The 23,157-nt window shown below is 41.9% G+C and overlaps 1 protein-coding gene across 3 annotated transcripts in view; it reads right to left on the reverse strand.

The window, feature by feature from the left end:
• Positions 1-741: 741 nt before the first annotated feature.
• The window catches only part of ccdc66 (coiled-coil domain containing 66), a 52,659-nt gene continuing 30,243 nt past the window's right edge, over positions 742-23,157 (reverse strand). For 2 of the 3 annotated variants that reach the window (XM_039771067.1, XM_039771066.1), the window contains exons 15-19: positions 22,279-22,730; positions 18,732-18,778; positions 16,345-16,631; positions 4,029-4,153; positions 742-1,117 (exon numbers count right to left, since the gene is read on the reverse strand). In XM_039771067.1, coding sequence (XP_039627001.1) covers positions 1,034-1,117; positions 4,029-4,153; positions 16,345-16,631; positions 18,732-18,778; positions 22,279-22,730 — 995 coding nt within the window. In that variant the 3' untranslated portion in view covers positions 742-1,033. Of the gene's footprint in view, positions 1,118-4,028; positions 4,154-13,254; positions 13,627-16,344; positions 16,632-18,731; positions 18,779-22,278; positions 22,731-23,157 lie in introns of those variants that run through there. The other variant, XM_039771068.1, reaches the window with a different exon arrangement.

Below are 23,157 nucleotides of genomic sequence, written 5' to 3' on the forward strand. Positions count from 1 at the left end.
GGGCACAGAGAAAGGGGGTCATTTTTTTAATGCTATTACTGTATATCTTTCGAACATCATCCACTTTGGCCCTTTTGAGATTGGTTTGCATTGATCTGTGTGTTTAAAAAGACGGCAAGCTGGGCAGGGGCGTGGCTCGAGTTCGTGCCACTCGGGGCGGGGCGGTGCTTCAATTTGCTATCCTCCAACATCTCTGAAAATGTTAATCTACTTAAATAGAAAATTAAAAGGACGTATGGAGAAAAAATGAGAGATTTTCCATATATTCATGTATTGAGAAACAGCAATTTCACATATAATTATTTACAAGCATCAACTACACAAGAATATTAGTACTGTATAGGCGCGCTGAGAGGCCGCGTTCTGATCATTAGTTTAATATAATTACGCTGCAAAAACCAGAACCAGTGTAGTGTACAAGTGATAGGTGGGGAAAACAAGAACGCATTCGGATTTATAACGAAACGAATTTATAAATTATTAATTAGTTGTTTGTTTTCCTAGAAATTCTTATCGGTGTAATGCTTATTTTTGTTATTGCCCCATAAATTTCAACTGCTATGCCTGATGCTGTCACAGAAGAACAGTCTGAAAATTATTTTTGAAGTATTTGGGTGATATTTTTCCTAACCAGGCTGCTTACGCACGAATTGTGCTGAGCCTTTTGGCCAATAATGTGCTGACCGCCCCCTCCGCCCGCCCCTAGCTACGCATCCACCAATCAGAACATTCAAAACCAGGTCAGCATTTATTGAATTTATTTTTTTTTATAAATTATTCACAACAAGCATCACCTGTTATGTCAAAGAAAGGATCTCCCCAAAGCAGCAGCCTCCCGAAATCTTTACTTTCAACAACAGTTTCTAAAAATGATTTTAAAATTTGTACAATATTTCACAAATACAATACTACATGGTGCATAAATATAAAAATTTGACACACTCGGGATCATATAAAGTGCATTTCCGTTCTGTACAAAGAAAACAAGGGTCCCTTTAGCAGTCAAACTTCAAAATCTGTTTCTTTGGATCTGTTAAAGTGGAGAAAAGTTACCATTGAATTCAGCCGCTAGTGGACTCAGGCCCGTCTCCAGCTCTTTTTGTTTCTGTAGAAGACCCTGAGGGAACAGGAGAGGAGATTTCAAACAAAAAATAATGAGACGTTTTACAATTCGATATCCAAAGCAAACAGAAGTACATCTCCCACCAGCTATATATATCTCTCAATATCTCTCTCTCTCATATATATACACACACACATAAACTAGACATTAAGCCCGTTACAATAACGGGCGCTAGAACAGTAGTGCATAAACATTATTAGGACAGTTTATATTAAATGGCAAGGGACCCTGACCTCATTCTGTTTGTTGTCTTAATTTTTTTGTTAAAAATATTTTTGCAAGAAGCCTAAAGTAAAATAATATTAAAAATAAAACAAACGTATGACAATACAGTAAGTATAATTAATATTGCATTAGTGTAAAACTTTGTAAAAATCTGTAAGACAATATCTGAAGAAAATATTTAGGAAAAAGGTTGTATTTATTTTTACCTCATGAAATTTTTCAATAAAATTTCATACTCTGAGTTTGGCAACAGTTTGCCTTGTTCAGGACCATCTACAACGTTGACAACAACATCTGGATAACTTGTAACTCTTGATAATGCCACATATAACTGACCGTGGCTGAATGCCGGTTCTGGCAAGTAAATGCCAACGCTTTCTAAGGTTTGCCCTTGAGCTTTATTAATTGTTATGGCAAAGGCTAATGTAACTGGAAATTGTCGCCTTCTTATGGCGAAGGGTAAATTAGTAGAGGATAGAGCCAAATCAATACGGGGAATATTCTGACGCTCATTTTCTTTTTCTTCAGTCGATCTATTTGCTCGTATTTTTCTTTGTTCTATGTTTACTTGCTGAGCTGACTGTTCTTCCAGGAGATGTTGCTTATATACGATTTGAGTGTCTGTGTCTTTTGTCCTACTTGACGTGTCCTTTTTTTGGGTGGCATGTTGTTAGTAGATAGTTAGTAAACACTAACGGGGCAGTATGTGTGGCATCTCCCCAGCAACGGATATGTGCGAGGCCGCGACTACCCAATCAGCACTCTCCCCAGCAATGCTGTCCTTTATTTGTACATCATGCGCGGCCGCGGCTACGCCATTCGCTGTGTGCTCAGCTTCCAGTGTGTGTGCAACCACAGTGCCGTGCCCGTCGCACCGAGTCTCGCGCATGCGCACTTCACCAGAAGTCTCACACACGGACACCTGAACGCACACAGGGGTTTTATTAAAGAGGATATATAGATATGTGTGTGTATATATAGATATATATAGATAGATATAGAGATATAGATAGAGATAGAGATATAGATATATAGATATCTATCTATATCTATATACAGTGTGGTCCAGATCTAATTCTGCAATTTTCATTATGCTATAACTTAAGTTTATTACACAGAATATCACCCGAAAAATCCCTAACTCGGAGGTGTTCCTGCCCAATCAGTCCACAGTTCCTTATTCCTTCCGGGTCAGGGTAAACAGTCCTTTTCTTCAACCTGGGAGCACGTCGTTCCTTCCTGTCACGTGACCGTGACATACTCCCGGGTTATAGGGCACACAAGAGCCCACAAGCCCCCCTACAGCGACTCCTGGTGGCCCCCAAGGTATCCAGCAGGGCTGTGTAAAAACACTACATAGTCCATGAGGCCCTGCTGAAACTCGGTGCACAATCCTGCTGTGTGTGTATGTTGGGGGTTGGTGAGTGAAGCAGGCCCCCTAGTGTCTATATAATATAAAATGTAATAATATATAATTGAAATATGTATAATTTTGTTTGTTCTCTTGATCTTCTATAAAGTTTTTTATTTCCCAATGGGAAACATATAATGTATTTCTATCTATCTATCTATATCTAGTCCTGTCAATTAGACTTTAATTTTAGTATATTTATCTATCTTTCTAATATAAAAGAGTTAATAGAATTTATATGACCCCCATGAAACGATATTTCATAGTTTAGCCGCCAAACCCAATTGTAATTTATGTTCTGGGCGTCCCAGAGGGTTATTCTTCACCCAGACAGGACACCACACTAAAGCAGATTGGAGGGACAGACTTTCCAACACGATGGAAACAGCAGTCCTTACCCAGCAGGGAGGCCAACACACTGGAAGAACAGCAGCGTATAGGTACTGCCCCAGATACCCAAAGTGCCTGATGGGAGTTGGAGTCCTGAAGTACAGTCCTGCTGGGTGCCACAATGGAGTCACTGTTTTTTCTGAGATTCTGTCTGAGCTCCGGAAGTCAAAGATCAAAGGAGCCGCCAGTTTTTGTCCAGAGAGTCCGCCACAGAGGACTGAGGACAAGCACTCAGGATGATGACTATTATGTTCTTTATGAACGGTTTTTGATTCGGTAACGGTGTTCACCTGTCCTTTGAGTCTGTGAAGAATAAAGCACACATGACTTGACCCCTTGGTTATAGGGAGTTTGGGGTTCAGTGGCGCCCCCACCTACTGGTTACAATTCTATTGAAGTTCCCTGTATATTGCGGTGCGGTCTGTCATTTCCACCTCTCTTTGGATGTTTTCATTCCCTGTTCTCTACTTTTTGATTATTTTTTATTTTTATCATACTATAATTAGCAACAAGTTGATTGCATTATGCAGCTAAGACTCCCTGGAAAAAATCAGGAGAAGTGTGCAATACATTCATTTTATAACTGATTTCTCTTAAAATGTTTAACTGCTTGCAGTAAGTAGTATTTCCTCTCCGTCCGCCATATCACCTTTTGAAGAAGGAGTCGCGCTCATCGAACTGTAAGCAGATGTGTAGGGCAGTGTGGCACCGGCGCTTTTTAAAACGCATCTCTTCCTCTGCCATCTTATGCTAGGGGGTCTGTTTGGTGCGAGTGACATTTGTCATTTGCCTGTTCCCAATTTTATTTAAAACCCACTAAAAAAAAAAGTGTATTAAAAAAAACAAACCCAAAGGGCATTCCTTCCAGTTGGTACGTACTTGTCGTAGTTCAGAGAGTCCCTTCAGGATGGCCTGTTGTCGCTCTTTGGTTTTCAGAAGCTCCGGATTCAGCAGTGGGTCCCTCGTGTTCCCAGAACTGTGAGACTGACGTGGCTGATGCAGACCTGCAGAGGAATAAATGGAGACGAGACGTGTTAAGCCAAAACGGGGCATTTCGTTAAATACAGAGAGACGTCGCCTCGTGATACGGGGAGCCTTACCTGATTTTACCGGGGCTCTCCACTCGCACCTCAGAGAGTGAACAAAAGGACTGATGGAGTGCGTTACAAGGAAGAGGGGCAAACGGCAGGTCTTAAAGACAGTCACAGCTCAATGATCGAGCGTTCACAAAGGGCGACTGCTCCCATCATACAAACACAAATAATGTTCTTTTATTTTTAACTAGCAAGATACCCGCGCCTCGCAGTGGAGAAGTAGTGTGTTAAAGAAGTTATGAAAAGGAAACATTTTAAAAATAACGTAACACGATTGTCAGTGTAATTGTTTGGTGACCGTTATGAGTGTTGCTGTCATCAAGGATTTGATTCTCATTATTTCTTTCAATCAGGTTCATATTTGGAGGAGGTGTTGTGTTCAAGTTACATTCCGTGTTTGTCAACCGTTGTAAAGATAACAGGTTTCATTCATCGAAGTGTTCACTACCCAAACCGCTACTCGTGAATCTAAGATGTTTAACAGGCATTCCCGGTATTAAGTTGTGGATTTGCCTGTGAGTATTTAGCGGTAGCGTCTCTATTAGGTTGTGGATTTGCCTGCGAGTATTTGGCGGTAGCGTCAGAAAGTTGTTTTCGTCAAGCTGCATCAGAAAATGTACCACGACGTCTGACACGTCTCCTTTTTACTGTTTTCTCACAGCTTGGATTGCTGCTGTCATAATCGGTTTGAGTTTCATGGTTTGTTTCAATTACGACAGTATTTGTAGGACTTGTGTTGAAGTGACATTCGACATCTGTCAAGCGATGTAAGCATACAACTGGTTTCATCGATAACTTCACATCCAGCTTTTGGGAGTTTAAACATTCATAAACATCAAATATATCAAGATTGAGCCTGATATGGCCGTGCAATATGTAACACAGAAAATGGAAAAGGCAGGCGGCATCTCCGGGCATGGAAACCACTCGGTAATTGACAGTTCTTTGATCGATGGCGATCACCTCGATAGACATCTCACTACCCAAATCGCTACTCGTGAATGTAAGATGTTCAACAGGCAGTCCCGGTATTAACTTGTGGATTTGCCTGCTAGTATTTGGCGGCAGCGTCACAAAGTTGTTTTCATGTAGCTACATCAGAAAATGTACCACGACGTCTGACACGTCTCCTTTTTACTGTTTTCTCACAGCTTGGATTGCTGCTGTCATAATCGGTTTGAGTTTCATGGTTTGTTTCAATTACGACAGTATTTGCAGAACTTGTTGTGTTAAAGTGACATTCGGCATCTGTCAAGCGTTGTAAGTATACAACCGGTTTCATCGATAACATTGCATCCAGCTTTTGAGAGTTGAAATATTCATAAACATCGAAGTGTCCACTACTGAAATCGTCACCTGTGAATCTAAGATGTTTAAGAGGCATTGGTGGTTGTCCAAAGGTGTAAAATATTTGGCCATTTCGGTACACTTGAAAGCGACAACCGAACAATTCAGCGGCAGCCATCAACTCACATGCAGAACCATAGGTGAAGGGCTTAAGCATTTCACTCTTCTAGTGCTCCTGTGTAGTCTAATTATCTCCTGTACCGTCATCAGTCCACACCTTGAACCTGTCCCAGTCATTCAATACATAAGACACAATGTTCCTCCGGATATCAAGAGTGAGCCTGATATGGCCGTGCAATATGTAACACAGAGAATGGAAAAGGCAGGTGCCATCTCCGGGCATGGAAACCACTCGGTAAGTGACAGTTCTTTGATCGATGGTGATCACCTCGATAGACATGTTAATGGGGAAATGGGTACCTGAACAATGTAAAGCAAGTCTAAAATACCTACACAATAACTATAATTGTAATAAATGAACAATAAAACAGCAGAGAAGCCGTGGATTAAATAAAAAGGCTGTAGTTATCAGCAGGGAGACGTGAATCCCGTGGCGAAGCAAGGAAGGGAATGTAGAGACTGGAGCGACGGACGGCTTTATATAGGCCGGCAGCCAACAACGTGGGAGGTGTGGAGATTGGGGACCCAACGGCGCCTCACACGGCGACCGAGCTGCAGGCTATGGATGTATATATGTACGTAAGTAGGATTCAGTTATGATCGTTACGCGTAGAATTTCGAAATGAAACCTGCCTAACTTTTGTAAGTAAGCTGTAAGGAATGAGCCTGCCAAATTTCTGCTTTCTACCTACGTGAGAAGTTGGAGAATTAGTGACGAGTGAGTGAGTGAGGGCTGTGCCTTTTATTAGTATAGATAATCGTGTGCAGTGACATGTGCCAGCTGCGTGTTTGTCACCTAGTTTGCCCTTTTCTCATATGTATTGCCTCATATTTTGCATTTGGCCCAATGTTCTCTCTAAGCTGGGTACTTTTTTTGGGGTGCCATACAGCACCCATTACTGGTAATGTAATGCAGACCTCCATGGGACCCCAACTCCCTTCCCCTCCCTGCTCATCAACTGTGTGTTGTAGTTTAGCCACAATGGAAGGCTCAAGGGGGACACCCAGAACACCCCTGGGCTCGTCAATCATGACTGGTGGTTCATGGCAGTCATCTTGCACAGTAAAGTCAAGTCAAGTCAGAGAGCATGCACTGGTACAGTGTGTTGCCGCACCCACCACACGACAAAACAACTCGGGATCCCGGTTGGCAACCCCCCAGCCAGACACAGGTACGGTCCAGTCCCACTCTCCAGAAATGACCCTCTATCTGCCGCAGCCAGGTGTTACATGGGCGACCCCTTGGCCTGGTCCAGCCACTCGGGTCCCCAACAATGAGGATCTTATGAGCTGGATCACCCTCAGGGAAACGCGCCACATGGCCGTAGTGCCGTAACTGACGCTCCCTCACAATGCAGGTCATGTGCCTCATTCACAGTAAGTAGGAGCAAAAATGTTATTCACAGCCATACGGAGAGAAAAAATGAAATGATCAGAACACACAACATCCATGCCAACATGCTCGCCCATACAACAGCTCCAGATACGGGAAGGGGCCTCCCTGCCGTCACATCGTGTGGAGGCCCTGAGGGCGACAGCAGCGTCGGTGTGTCCACTGCTTAAATGTTCCCGATAGCAGAGAAGTGCCACGGCTGCAAACGGCTCAACAGCTCGTTCTAAGTGTTCGATTACAATTCCCAATAAATCGTGCTGGTCCGGACACATCAAAAATCATAATGGGAACCATTAAAAGAAACATACGGCGGGAGTTAAAAATAACACCTTTAAAGTGAATTTGAAGTTCTGTCGCTTGTAGGGATGCTGCTATATGTTCAATTCTGTATTACTGTTTGGTGTGCTGATGAAAGGCCACATTCGTCCTTGAGTGTCTGCTTATGTAACAACGCAGGCTGTCAATGTTGTGCTTTCGTTTATCGATTGGAGCTCCGTAACAACGTCTATCTATTTATTTCTTTTGTTCTTTCCTGCTGCAAATAAATTTCCCTGTGGGATGATAAAGTCTGCCTAACACTAAGCCTCAGTCAGGACCAAAAAGCAAAGGAGAGAAACGAGGTGACGCTAAACTGGATTAAGCGGGTTTGACAATGTCACGTGATGCTTTGGCGTGGAATCGCAAGACAATCCGGCCCTGCTTGTGCGTTTTTCAGTGTGGAAACTACGAGTGGTCAGCCACGGACCCCGAAACATCTCAATTGCAAAGACCCTCAGAAATACTCCTGAGCAACTGGAGAGCTGCCATTCTACAGAGTGCACAGAGACCACCCGTAAGCTCTGCAAGTGGTGATGAGGGTTGGATCTTGACTCTGGTATCAACACCAGCTTTTGGATCTCAGTACCAGGACTAAAACCTTTCCAAAGCAAATAATGGATAACTCCAAACCCACCCAACCTGTCTTACTCCAGCCTCTTTGGCGCATCATTTCCCTCTTTATAGCATGAAGACGTGAAGTGTGAAATTGTCGAAGTACTAAGGGTCCACCATGAAGTGCGGGTCGTGTCAAAGAAACAAGGTGGGTTGTACCCTGTGAAGTCCTGAGCACAATGAACCCACTAGTTTAATATCGTTAAGTCTACAGAATGGACATTTTTCCATGTACAGTAATCCCTCGCTATATCGCGCTTCGACTTTCGCAGCTTCACTCCATCGTGGATTTTATATGTAAGCATATCTAAATATATAACGTGGATTTTTCGCTTGGACAATGGGTCTTGCCTCGCCTCCCTGCGTGGAGTTTGCATGTTCTCCCCGTGTCTGTGTGGGTTTCCTCCGGGCTCTCCGGTTTCCTCCCACAATCCAAAGACATGCAGGTTAGGTGGATTGGTGATTCTACATTGGCCCTAGTGTGTGCTTGGTGTGTGGGTGTGTTTGTGTGTGTCCTGCGGTGGGTTGGCACCCTGCCCAGGATTGGTTCCTGCCTTGTGCCCTGTGTTGGCTGGGATTGGCTCCAGCAGACCCCCGTGACCCTGTATTCGGATTCAGCGGGTTAGAAAATGGATGGATGGACAATGGGTCTTTTTATTTCTGGTAGATGCTTCCTCAGTTGGTCTGCCCAGTTGATTTCATACAAGGGACGCTATTGGCGGATGGCTGAGAAGCTACCCAATCAGAACATGCAGTTAAGTTCTTGTGTGCTGATTGGCTCAACGACGGAGCGCCGAATTCAATTCCGTTAACCAGGAAGCCTCGTCTCGCTCATTCAGCATCAACGTGTTTTGCTGTGTAAAGAGTTAACTTTAGTGTTTATCTTTGTGCGTAGTCAAGCGCTTCGTTACGGCTCCAAAACGATCTGCTCCTGCTACTGCTTCAGGAGCCGTGCCCAAGCGCCAACGGAAGATGCTAACGATTGCCGAAAAGGTAAAAGTTATGAATATGTTGAAGGAAGGGAAAAGCTACACCACTGTAGGATGCCATTACAGCATAAATGACGCTACAATTCATTATATTAAAAAGGAGGAAACGAATATAAGATCTACGGCTGCAGTGTCCTTTAACCTTTACGTGGACGTAATAAGGCAGTAGTCCGGATGGAATCTGCTTTAGGGATTTGGATTGTACACTGCCGGAAGAACAACAATGGCGGTGCTACACACTCACCTGAAGAGGCTCCTTTAGAAGAGCTGTAACGCTCTCCTTTGTTGTGCAGTAAAATTAAACTCATCGTTATCAGACAAGTCGTCGTGTCATTGTTGGTGAGTAACCATAATTAATTTTCTACGTACAGTACTTAGTACATGTACGTACGTTTAGTGTCATTGTACACAATTTTTCTTGCATTGTACGTATCGTAATGGCTGCAACATATGTGATATCGGAGACGCTCGATATCGTTAAAATAATATTTAGGCTTTACAGTGTGTTTACATACATAATTTCAATGAATCTTACCTAATATCTAAGAGAATACAAAGGGTTTATGCTGTATAACTGTGTGGGAAATGTATATAAGAGTGTGGGAGAGTTTATAAGGGCTTAAAATATATTAAAAAAATAACCATATGAACATATGGTTTTTACTTTGCGGATTTTCACCTATCACGGGGGGTTCTGGAACGTAACCCCTGTGACAGGTGAGGGATGACTGTATACGCTTCTGAGTGTCGAAGGAATGGGGACAGAGGGAGGCTGAGGGATTGAAAAGAAAGCTAACGTTTACTTCCGATATCCGAAAATCCCAAAATGGTGACACTGTACAATTTTAAAATACCATGGATTTTTCATTAATTTCCCATATATCACACACCCCTACTGGTGCCATCAGCTGAGCTCACTAATCTAACACTCAGCCCCGGTCCTTTCTGCACAGCACCCCCAATACACTCCACCCGCCACAGGACTTTTCCACAACCCAACACATGGCGTAGTCGGCAGACAGAGTGTAGTGCTGGCGAGTGAGATCAGACCTACTTCCACACTTCCACACTTTACCATTACGTGATTTCAAACCTCAGCCCGCTGTACAAGTCGTGTCTGCTCTGTACGTCAGTATGCACGCTCTATGAGGCCTCGAGAACGTGGACAAGGCCGCTACTCCAGTGGACATCGGTAACTTTTAAAAAATACACTGTACTTGATCACAGTAAAAGGGTTAGTGTGCCACGTAATGGTAGATTAGTGAGTTAATGCTCAAGACGAAGGGAGGGAAGGGCCACTGGTCAAGCTGATCCCAACATTTGTCCAGGCTTACTGGATGTCTGGTCCATTTGCTGGCAAAGTCGGAAGTAAGTTAACAACTAATTAGAGTGAAAAAGTGTATTAATTAGAGTGTATTTGTTTTTACTTTATGACCCTGAGTCTGGCTCCGTAGTAACTGAGGGTTTGATGTTTTGAATGCAGCAGAAGTTAATATACTGTAGTCTGTCATGCAGTGACCGAGTTTTCTTGGTATGGTCAGCATTTTGCAATCTGTCCTTTAGAAGCAGTCACTCAGAGCCACTTCAACCTCCAGGCTCCACTTCCTCACTATCCTGGTGGACCAGATCGTGATCAGACCGGCCCAAAGGTGCCACACGTTTACATTTAAAGGCCTCTAACGTTTGGTCCAGCTTGCTGTAAATCGAGTGAAACATGACGCGTACAGATGGAAGGATGTCATTGTTCCTTCCAAAGTCACATAGTTGAAGGTACCGCATGTTATAACTGCAGGGTCCGAATGTTTCATCATTAAAGCAACAGTTTTATGTTTACCGTATAGCCCATGGGCGCTGAAGGGCGAACGCTGCCATTGTGTAGCAAAACGCTTTAACAGGGATGAATCAATAAAAAGCCACCATCACTGTTGGTCATGCTCATAACCCAAAGCCTTGGCTAAACAAAACTGCTTACTTTATAGGCAACATATTAGTAGAATCAAAATATGAAAATAAATCACACAGATCGGCGATTGCAATTAAACAGTACATGATAGGAAAACGGGCGGCATGGTGGCGCAGTGGTAGCGCTGCTGCCTTGCAGTAAGGAGGCCTGGGTTCGCTTCCCGGGTCCTCCGCTGCTCCGGTTTCCTCCCACAGTCCAAAGACATGCAAGTTAGGTGCACTGGTGATCCTAAATTGTCCTTGGTGTGTGTGTGTTGGTCCTGCGGTGGACTGGCGCCCTGCCTGGGATTTGTTCCTGCCTTGCATCCTGTGCTGGCTGGGATTGGCTCCAGCAGACCCCTGTGTTAGGATATAGCGGGTTGAATAATGGGTGGATGGATGATAGGAAAACTTAAAGGTGTATTTTTGAGATAAGAAGGCCAAAAATATAACCACACTATAACGCAAAGTGTTCAGGAAGCTAAATCTTTGTAGTCCAGTGTTATCAAATTGCTTCCTCTCCTCCAAGACATCAACATCTCAGTTCCAAAAGCACGGTGGTTATCATGTAGACTTGCTAAAGACTTCACACCCTTGACCAGCACTCTCTAATATATTTTTTTCATTTGTTTTTGTATTTTTATTTTTTTTTTTAACTCTTTGAGGGCTGAATATTTTTTGCAGGCAACTCACTTTTCTGAAAAGCACACAAAGCAAAGGTTTCACATGTAAATCGGCGTAAAACATCTGCTGCCGTGGCTGCTGATGGCGCCGGTTCCGTGTCTCTGGTGTCAGCTCGATGCCTGGCAGGAATGCTTGGCAGTGCAACACAATCTGGTTTGTACCTCTTGTCATTGTAAGTGGCGGTCCTCCCAGGCGAACGTTGCCATAGGCGCATAAGCTACACAAGCGTGTTCAGCAACACGATCAGCTGGGGACCAATCAGCTGAAGCCGGGACCTCACTTTCATTTCACAATCTCCATCTTCAGATCACCTGCATAAAAACTGGAGTCCGACAAGTCAGAGTCCGATTCGGCAATAACACACACAAATGTCGTCCATGGAGTATTTTGCTTTGTGCTTTCGCTTCGCTTTCTTGCCAGAAGTCGGTGCCATTTTAGAGGATGTTTGCTCTTCATTACTCACGCATGTGCAATCGAGGTCAAATCAACAAAGCTATAGCAAACAGAGTCGAACTAAAACACAACAGCGAGTTTTGTCACCATTTACGGCTAATTACCGTCCTCTACCCCTGATTTTCGACAAAAGTCGACATCCGCCCTGAAAGAGTAAATGCTACTAAGCCAGAAGCTGCCGATATGCTTATAGTTCCTCCTTTACTAAAAATTCTTAATTAAATAGCTATCAGGTTAACATGCACACATTAGCCTTTTAAATAAATGCATGCTTATAAAAGCAAGACTTTTTGTCAGATAAACACCTAATCTTATGATTTACGTATTACTGGTGCATTTGTAGCCTGTTACTCATTTCTTCTCTCAAGGTTGTCCTCATTATCTAACTTGCATCACCGAGACATGCGTGTCATTTATATCGCGAGTGTTTACTGTACTACATTGACTGTTTTTTGTATTAGCGCTTGCTGTCATGCCAGTGACCTCACTTTCAGGTCATTCGATTATTTGATATTTCACCTCATCCTTGGAGAAGTTTTAATGGAAAAAAAAAAAATCTTATGGTTATCAAGGTGAAACATCAGCTCATAACTGCTCGAGGTTATTCTGGTGAGATCTTTTGTAGAGATGGTTATACTGGTATGAGCAGGAAGAGGCTGAAGAACCTTTGTAAAAAAAACACTGAGGTGGGCTCCATATTCCAATCAATGACCCCGACACCAATACGATCACTTAAGGTGGCAGCCAGGGTATATGACAAAAACTAGAAGAATGTGGACATCATCTAAAATTAGGCTTTTCAAGGAGTCTCTGAGGGCCTTCGTTTAAGACTGAAGAACAAACTGGAAAGAAAGACTTATAGAAGACAAGAAGTGGTTAATGCAGAAGGTATGATGTGCAAAACAGAAGTGTCAGTAACTGTTGAAATGCCTTATAATCCTAAAATCAGGCACATGTGCAAGGTTCCAAATCCAAAGAGAGGATTGTGAGCAGATAAAACCCAAGACAGATGCCAGCAGAATGTCCTCTGGTTTCACAAGAGACCACTGGGTAAGGTAGCATCGAATGAAGCTCCTCTGATGGCTAGATCTTCTAATGTGGGGAACTCCGAAGAATTCCATCCAAAATAACAGAGCACGCATCATTCTGATAAATTGTCTTTCAAAGTTTATTTAATAAGAACTAAAATAAATTAAAAAAAAAAAAAAGTCAGATGCATTGTTACCCTCACTCTTCACAACAACACTGGAGACATCAAGAAAGCAGCGAGATGACAGGGAGGAACGGGCTTGATTCTGTAGAGAGGCTCACAATCCATCGTCCATCACTGCAGAGCTTCCTCAGCATCCAAGGCCCTCGATTCACTTCTTCATGCGCCACCAATGTCTCCACTTATTGGCATCCTGCTTCACGGGTAGGACGGTCAAATGCGAGGTAAGGAATGGTGGCCTTCTTTGTTTTTCTAGAGCTTATTTCACTGTTGTTTTCTCTTCAATGATTGACAATGCAAGCCTTTGTTTAAAAACCTTTTAATGGAAGAAGAAAGGAAAACAGGCCACATTGACAAACTGTATGGTTTATCTTAACTAATGTTTGGTCATAGGCTCATTAAGTTAGTGGAACATAAATGGAATCGTCAAGTGTAAAAAGTGCCATACCACATCTGCACTTCAGAACATCATGAGCGGGCTTAGAGGAGAGACCTTCTAGGAAAAGTTTGGATTGCTGTTGGAAGAGGTGTTGGTGGGACCATCAGGAAGCACTAACCCTGTGGTCTGTTTGTGGATTCTAATACCCCTAATACTGTGATGGTGGAAACTGTGCTGTAAAAATGGTTCTGTACTTCAGAGGAAACGTAAAACCAAGGTCCTGACTCTCCGTGGTCACCAAAAAGCCCTGGGCATCCTTCAGAAAGAGTAGGGTGTACTCCAAAGTCCTCGCTAAATTGCCCACTACAGCCTAGTCATTCTGGCCCCCTAATCGTCTCCTGTCCCTAATTGTCACGCGCTCTCTCATCCCCTTCATCACCCTAACGTGTGGTGAGCATACTAACATAAGAATGGCTCCTGTCACGTCAGCTAGATGGATACTACACATTGGTGGTGGTTAAAATAGCTCCCTACTCTCTACGTACAGCGCTATGAGTACTTGGAAAAGCATTATATAAAAGTAATTCATTATTTTTATTATTGAAAGATATTAAGCTTAAAAGCAAAGACAGCACAAAGTTGCAGGTCTAGTCTTCAGCAACCAAAGTCACAAGAAGACATCAAGCAACTCCAGTCATCCGCCTGTACTCCAACGTCCAACACCTAGTCGGTGTGTGTGGGGTGCACGCGTTCTCCCCATGTTTGCTGGGTGTCATCCAACATCACAGATTTAAGTGCATTAGATTAACTGGTTATTAAAAACTAGCCAAGTGTCTGACTGAATGTGTGTGGATGAGAAGGCCCTATGATAGACTGTCATCTTATCAAGGTTTGGTCTCGCCACAGCCTCATTTGGATTCAATGGGTTGCGAACGTTATCTGCATTGTAGTAATGATGGCCGACCACTCTTAAGGCAGCTTAAACAGTTAAAGCAGTTGCAGGCTTGTCTACTTGCTAGTTCAAAACTGAGATAATAAGCATGCCCCAATGGTAAAAAGATACACATATTAATGAAAACTGGTCATTTTTTTCAGTGCAGCTAGTAACAAATTAATGAGATGCAAAATGATTCTCTAGGTACCATCTTTAAGTGTATGTGTTATCATATCTACTGTATTTAAACTGGGATGAAAACAAATACTTTAAACAATTATGCTAAAACTTGAGCTAGAATTAGCTTTTACTGTATCTCTGCTTCAGTGTTTTTGCTGAAGACCCAATTTTAAATAACATCTAAAAATCTACCTTACTTACTTAATAGTTAACCCTTCTGTATTATATCCTTGTAATCCATCTAAACTGAAATGATTCAGCTTAACAATAAATCCAAATGTGTATTCAGTCATTATTCATTCATAAAAGAGCATCATTTTTATTTATACAAATCACCTATTAGATTCATCGACTACATAATAAAACACTAAGGTCTGTATGTGTGTGTGCATCGCCGATACGTCCAAGCAATCTGATTAGTCAGTTTAGCTTTGGTGACACAATCGAAAGAGGAAATGCAAGTGTGAGACACACAAGAAGCAGTAAAGGCATAGGAGGCACTCTGAGAGTCGTCTTCAAGCGGATAGGAGGCGCCTCGAAATGACAGAGTCCGAGAAGCTGGTTTTACGGGATTGTGCTCGAAAGACAGAGAGTGCCAGGCAAGAAACGTTCAGATATATGCGGCTATTGGGGAAAACCACTGAAGGTACATGTAGGTCAAGAGAAATCCAACATCTTTAAATTTATACTATTATCTGTCTTTGACTAGTTTAAAATAAATAATGATGACTAGATAGATAGATACTTTATTAATATTCACAAAGAATTTGCCGTCTTTTCTCAAGTACTTAGGCATTCTGTCCTAGGTGTCTAGTGCTAAAAACAGTTATGTAAATCTCATGTTTACATCTCGTAATTTAGAATGAATACAGAGCTCAGGGCATTGTTTCAGACCATATATGCCTTCTCTGCTACAAAAACGCCATATTGTGGCCTCTTAGGTAATCCCCAAGATATTTCTATAGATCCTACTCTAACATATAAAAGACTTCTGAGGGGCGGCTTCAGCATTTCAAAATATGAACAGAGTAGCATTTATTCTTGGACTTTTAAAGACCATGAGTAATATTTTTGCATTGCTATGGCATGGAAGTTAACGTTTCTTGAAAGCTTTGGGGTTGGGACACCAAATTTCATCGTCTTTGTTTGTATAATTTTATTCATTGCTTTTGTGTCACAGTTTTTATTTTCGTTTTACTTTGCACAGCACTTTGGTGCGGCTGTGTGCTGTATTAAATGTGCTTTATAAATAAATTTAATTTAATAGGTTTATATCATGCCTCTTTCCATCCCTGTACAAATAATTACTCTTAAATATCAGCAAAAGTGTCCCATTAATATCAATTAATGTACCTTGATGTGGTCGGTGCTCCTAGAACCAACTGCTAAGAACTCGCAAAAAACTGAGCCACTGTTTTACTGTGAACACAACAAAACAACTCCCAAAACAGAGAGTCAATGAACGAATCAGAACATTTTACAAAAGTTCATGAAAGGGTTGTCTTCGATTCAAGGATGCTGGTAAAACAGGTTATGCTTACCATTGGGTTCTCTACGCTGTGGGTCATGCGTTGATGGCCTCGATATTGGAGCATTTGGATCCAAGTGGTAGATCTCATCCGTCCGTACGTAAGGAATAAAGTGAGAAGATGGGGGTCTTTCTGGTCCTGCGTTATCTTCTATGGCTTCTTGCTGTTGCAGATATAACATGGCTTGAATTCTTTTCAATTTTTCACTGCTTAAATGGTCATCTGGGAATGGTGGCGATTTGGCCCGTTTCTGCTGGTGAAGCCTGTGCTTCAATGCTGGTACAGGAGGAGAGTGTGATCTGCATTTAAGAGATACATGTATATTTAACTGTAAAATATGCTACACAAAGCGTGTTTTTTTAGATCAAACATGGGAAATTTTGAAACATCTCATCTCATTTTCTGAAAATACTTTTTCTGGTAACAGTCACAGTGGGCCAAGCAGGTCAATACAGACTTTCCTGTCTGCAGCTACAGATTCCATTTGTTCCTGGCAATTTACCAGGGATTCCCAAGCCAGCCAAGAGATATCATCTCTCCAGGGTCTCCCGAGCCTGCCGGCGTACCCAGAGCAGCTCTACAGGGAGCCACCTCAACTGGCTCCTCTCAATCCTCAGGAAAAGCGACTCTACTCCGAGGCACAAATCGCTCAGCGTATCATCCTATGACAGAGTGTCAGTCCAGCCACCGTGCAAAGAAACCTAATTCTGTCACTTGTAGTGTTTCGAGAGATTGAGCTCGTGAGTACATGAGCAAAAAAAAAAATGAGGCTGCAGCATTTATATCCATATTGCTTAGTCCTCACAGTAAGACTAGACAAATAAGGTCAGGCCTACTAACTCAATGGTTAATATTTTTAGAACAGAACACAAGGTCCGACACAAAAAAAGCAAGACTAACCCTATGGCCCGAGGAACCAAGTGTGGGAGGGGAGAAACAAAGACGGTTCTAGAACATCTTGTCACAATGAGAAAGGGCTCAACTCGATTGCTTCATTCAGTACAAATTGTTTTGTCTGCCTAAGGCAAAGTCATCCCTGATGGAGGATCACAGGAATCATGGGAAAGAGGGGACCTTTCATCTGATTGGCTGGCCCAGCACTGTTTCAGCTGTGGAATGGCCAAATGGGGGAGGCAGCCTGATGGATGAGGTCTCCAGGACTCTAAAATAAATCCAAATCATATTATGTGATATCATCTACTGTTAAATTCTGCTCCGTACTTCTAAAATTTTTATTTTTATACTGTATTGAGGATTTGTTTCATTTCTGTGTATTGTATTGTATTGTATTGTATTGACCCCCTTCTTTCTGACACCCACTGCACGCCCAACCTACCTGGAAAGGGGTCTCTCTTTGAACTGCCTTTCCCAAGGTTTCTTCCATTTTTTCCCTAAAAAGGGTTTTTTTTTGGAGTTTTTCCTTGTCTTCTTAAAAAGTCAAGGCTGGGGGGTTATCAAAAGGCAAGGCCTGTTAAAGCCCGCTGCGGCACTTCTTGTGTGATTTTGGGCTATACAAATAATAAATTGTATTCTATTGTATTGTGAGTGAAGGTGTGTTCAAATATAGACGTTTTCTTACCCTCCCTCATTCAGAAAAAGTCAGTACAAGAGTGAACAGCGAATAAAGATCAAGTTTCTTGCAAAACTTAAGAAATCAGTGATGGAAACTTTTCAATTACTGACTGAGGCTTAAGATAAAGAGTGCATGGCTCGTACACGTTGTAGCGGATGGCCGGAGCCCTTGCCCACACCCCCATGCTGGAAGGACTGGGGGAGAAAGCGTGATCAGTGTAATACCTTCCCCAGAGTGGTAGGTGGCAGCCCCCCTGGGTTGCAGCAGTACCTCGGACTCACACAGGGCTCCATGGGAGTTGGATACAGCTTTGTTGAGATCTCTGGGTGCCACCAGGGGGTGCTGCAGCAGCTGCTGAGCCCTAGAGAACAGCTCTTACTCCACACCTGGAAGTCTGTGTCGGTTTGGGGTGGCTACAGCGCCCTCTATTGACCACAACGTGTTTTTGAATGGCACAAGTCAGTGCTCAAAGGAACCCATGTTTTTGTTTTTTTTTTTTTGTTCGTAGAAAATGTGAAAGCAAAAAAACAACAGAGATCCCCAAAAGGCTTTCAGAAAATGATGTGCGGAGTTGCTCCGACTGTTTCCGGCAGTGAATGCAGCTCTGTGTCAACTCGGAAGGGAACTATTTTGAAGGTGACTGTAGTTAATTTTCTTAATTTGTTAAATGAAGATAGTTACAGACACAGTCTCATTTTTTTTGGGGTCGCACCTCGTATTCACCATATGATTCCATAATAAAATGCAAACTCCCGATTCTCAGGCAACAAGTGCAGCGAGTTAAAAAACATAAGCAAAAGGAAAAGATACCAAAATTGTAACACACCTTTTTTCCAAATATGAAACGTTGGAAGCACTGTCTGAATATTCTTCCTAAAAAAAAAAAATAAATAAATAAAAATGAATATATGTAAATGTTAAGGCATCTCTAGTCAGCTGCATAGCAACATTTGCCATTTTGGAAGTTTTGACTTACAGAACAGTAAACTCAACGGCCTTGTGTACGAGTGAGTGAGTGCGCTCAATAACTGACTGGTGCTCTGTCCATAATGGGCTCCTCCTAGGACAGGCTCTGCTCCTCCAAGATCCTTATGCTATGAATAATGAACAAGCATGTTTGGAACATGAGTGAACGAACGAACAAGCAAGGGATATGGACCTGCTCTGAGTCTCAGCTTATTAGTTCCATGCGACCTTTCCATATATTTAACCACTTAAGTCAGTAACAGCATCATGGGGGCACACAATATTAATTAAAGTAGGTAAGAAAGTACTAACAGTGTGTGTCTGTGCAATTCAGTGGGAAAATGGAGAATTTATCAGCCGATGTTCACCCCAAGTGACTTGATCAGTGATAGGTAATTTTTTTTTTTTAAATCTGCTTTTCTAAGATCTGTGTTAAATTAGTTTTTGTCTCCTTTATGCAAAGTATTATGGTGCTTGAGCAATCGCATGTTTCATTTTGAAAACAGAGTGAAGACAGTCAACAGTCAAACTTTAGATGAGAGTGAAGAGTGGCTTTTACATTAAAGACGGTGTAGTAATAAAGTGAGAAAACAGAATCTGAAGAGGAATGGCAGACATGCATGCTCTCTAGCTGAACTTGGAGTTGAATAAAAAATGGAAGACCCATGTCTTCTGCAGAAATGAAAAGATCACGTACGTCTTTTAATGTGTTAAGACTTTTTGATTCTGTTCTTTAATTAAAATGGACACTTGTTTTCAGAGTGTGAATAGTGAGTGAGCTTGTGTTTAGTGTGGCAGCTCATATTTTTAATTTGAAAAAGAACAGATAAAGGATGAATGAATGCCACTGCTTAGTATTAGAGTTGTGGCTTGTAATCATGATAAGCATTTTCTTTTCTTTTATGGGACATGGGGGCTTTGCTTGCCCACCCTCTTCCCCCAGGCCGGTTGGGATGAACTCACGCTACAGAGATGTGGTCAGATCAGCTGCTGGCTTGCTGCAGCTGCCGCGGAGATGCGTGTTCTGCTTGTCGCGCTGCGCGTCGATCATTTAAAAGCCTGTACAGCAGCTGTCCTTTTGTCTCACGGGACATTAAAGTGTGTCCAAGAAAATCACATATCGTCTCCCTCCAAGCCTTACAAGATTTTTTTTTTTTTTAATAATAGAGAAATGTGTATTATCTCCAAGTATAAAATGCTAAGGGTGGTCTGTCATGCAAAAACTTGCAACCCTGGGCCTTGCTGCTTCATCTTGGTCTCAATGAACAGCTTATGCTTTGACAAGTGTAACACAACCCATGAATTGGTCATGTAGGGGTGCCTTAGCAATAAAATTCGGCTTCCCGTCCTTCTCAGGACAAGCAGAGTGCCGCACCATCACAAACAGGAAACTAAAGGCTGTGCTGACACAGACACAGCAAGTGCCAGTGCATCCTAGCAGTGTCACCTAGCAGTGTCACCCTAGCTGACAAAAGGACAATGGCTGTACATGCACACCACACTGAGAGTGAAGTTCATTGCACAGGCCAACTGATCGTTTGCACTGCAAAAGCCACTTATTATATTATTATATTATTATTAATACCTCTTTACATTTATATAGCACTTTTCTCACTACTCAAAACCTTCTCGACGCAGGGAGGACCTGGGACGCAAACCCATGACTTACATATTACGAGTGTGTATACATGAGGAGCTAAAAAGTCAAGCCCATTCCACGGGTTGACCACTAACCGAAAAGTCCTACACTCAGATTTCAAAACAAAATGCACATACCAAAGTGTCAGGTCAACTACACAATATAAGCGTCATAAATGCAAGTCATAGAGTCACGACGATATCGGCTCTCAGGGTAGGACACTGCAGTAGCCTCAGTAAAGTTACCTGGTCCTGAGAGACACTTCTTCGTGGACCATAGCTCTGAGTGTTTCTAATGGATAAATATTTTGTGTACGTTTGATTAGTTTAAAAGATGTAGTTTTTATGGGGATTTTATTTATTTTAGTAATTTTAGTCACTGAAAAATAGACTAACAGAGTTTCATTTTCTTAATAAAAAATAACCAAGTAATGCCTGTGATCTGAAGCTGAGCTGTAAAATATCACTTTAATATTAAACACAATGCTTCTACACAGCTGGTCATATAGAAGATTGACGTTAAAAATAAATACAAATTTAAAAGGATAAAGAAAGCAAATGAAAAATCAGAATCGGAATTGACCAATTCTAGTAGCATGAAATCTGTGATTAGTACAGGCCCTAAAAACACCTGATCAGAGCGTCCCTTCCACAAACACAACTCTGAATGATGCAGGCTAGTGTGTGTTGCACATGGTTGCTTTAAAAAAATGGAGCACCACTACCCAAAAAATCTTTTAATCAAAAACAATGTGTCCTATGACCCAAGTAAACCACCAATTTCAGAGGACAGAATATCTAAATATCAGTCATGAGCATCCTTTCCTGGTGGTTGTGTACTCAACTGTGAACAGACATTTTCCTGAAGGGTAATACTCCATGCCACAAGGCTAGAAAAGTACTAAAATGGCTCCAGGAACATAATAATGAATTCACTCCAATGCAGTGGCCTTACCAGATATCACTCCAATAGAGCAACCTGTGGCATGACATGGAAGAAGTTGTTCAGAGTACAGATCCATCATCAGATGAGTTTTCAATAACTACAGGACACGATGGAATCAACATTGGCTGTGAAAAATTTAGGCTGCTTATGGACTCACAGTAATCCCGATTGCTTATATTGATGCGGCATGCATGACACAAAGGGATTTTTTTTCCAACTCTGTCTCAATATGGATGCATGACATAATAAGTACAGTATTGTTTAATTAAAATAAATTATTTTATCCTCTACTTGTACATTAATGCAACATTCATGTTTAAAATCTTCAGTCAGTAATGTCTTGTCACTTGAAAGGCAGACCGTTTCTACCAGCAGTGGCCTCTGGGATGATAAAACCATCTACATTCTGTTTTATGCTAAGACATGCACTGTGGTTTTCCAGAGCACGCGAGAAAAATGGGAAAGGAAGGAAAAACAGACATGGGCATAGACAGTGAAGCTAAGACATACACTTTAGATATAAGCCAGAAAGGAAAACGATCAAGAAAATAAACCAGGCTGCAAAAAATCACAAAATTATTATTATTTGTTTAACAGAGTGGTATTTCTGATGATCTGCTGCAAGAAAGTATATGACAGGAAAACAATAGAAAACGTATCTCTAACATATAAACACTGCCCCCATCAGGCAGGTGGCAGTATAGCAGATGTCCTTCAGATTTATGAACTCTGAAAGTTATTTCTGACACATGCTGTTATTATAAAAAAAAAATTCAAAGATGGAAACTGATAACAGTATTAGACACAAAAAAACAACTCTTACCCTTTTGCTTTCACCCACTGGAGAAGTAGATCTTATTTTGTGAAGCAGCTTTACTGGGGCATTCTTCTCAGCCAGTGTCAGTAACTCCAGCTGCCTTTTCAGGCGGCTCTCTTCTCTCTCTTTTTGAAGCCCACTCGGATAGCGCTCAGATGCAGGTACATACTGTCTAACTGGCTTATTTGTGTTCCATTCTGGTTTTCTGACGTTCTTCTCTGACCGTCTACCAGTCCTTTTCTCTGTTCGTGCATAAGGTTCATATTGATCATCTTGACTGGAAAGGTTTTCTTTGCCAGTCACTTTCCTTTTTTCAGCAGGTTTAGGATCTCGCCTCACCTTCTTGACATTTGTTTGCTGGTGATATTCAATAGGTACGTCAGGTGTGTCAAGGCCTATTCTTCTATCCAGTCGCTCTTTAGCATGCTTGTCTTCATATCGTTGGCTTATTTCACCATCTAAAAGTCAAAGTATTATCAACCGAGAAATACTCCAGCACTTGCAACAATTCTTTGCTCACTGCACTTAGACTCTCCATTCATTACAAATGGTATTCAGTCTTGCCTGTCATTTTCATCATCTCTCCTCTCTTCCAACACTAGTGCTTTCATCTTTATTGACCAGATCATGAAAATATCTTACTGAATTCCTAATATGGAAGCTTCTAAACAAAACAAAAAACACTTTGGTAACTGTACCCCTTCTTCACTCAGAATTATGCATATGGAAGACTGTATTTGTCCATAATTTGGTTGATGAAAAGTGTTAATATAGGAGTTCTGAAGTAAAAAATGGACATAACTAATGAGCTGTGGCTGTCAAATGTATCATCATACTACCTGGACTCGAGCGCCATAGCAAGACAGATCCAAGAAGAGCTCAAAT

Source organism: Polypterus senegalus, chromosome 12 (assembly GCF_016835505.1).
Source record: "Polypterus senegalus isolate Bchr_013 chromosome 12, ASM1683550v1, whole genome shotgun sequence".
Lineage (NCBI taxonomy): Eukaryota > Metazoa > Chordata > Cladistia > Polypteriformes > Polypteridae > Polypterus > Polypterus senegalus.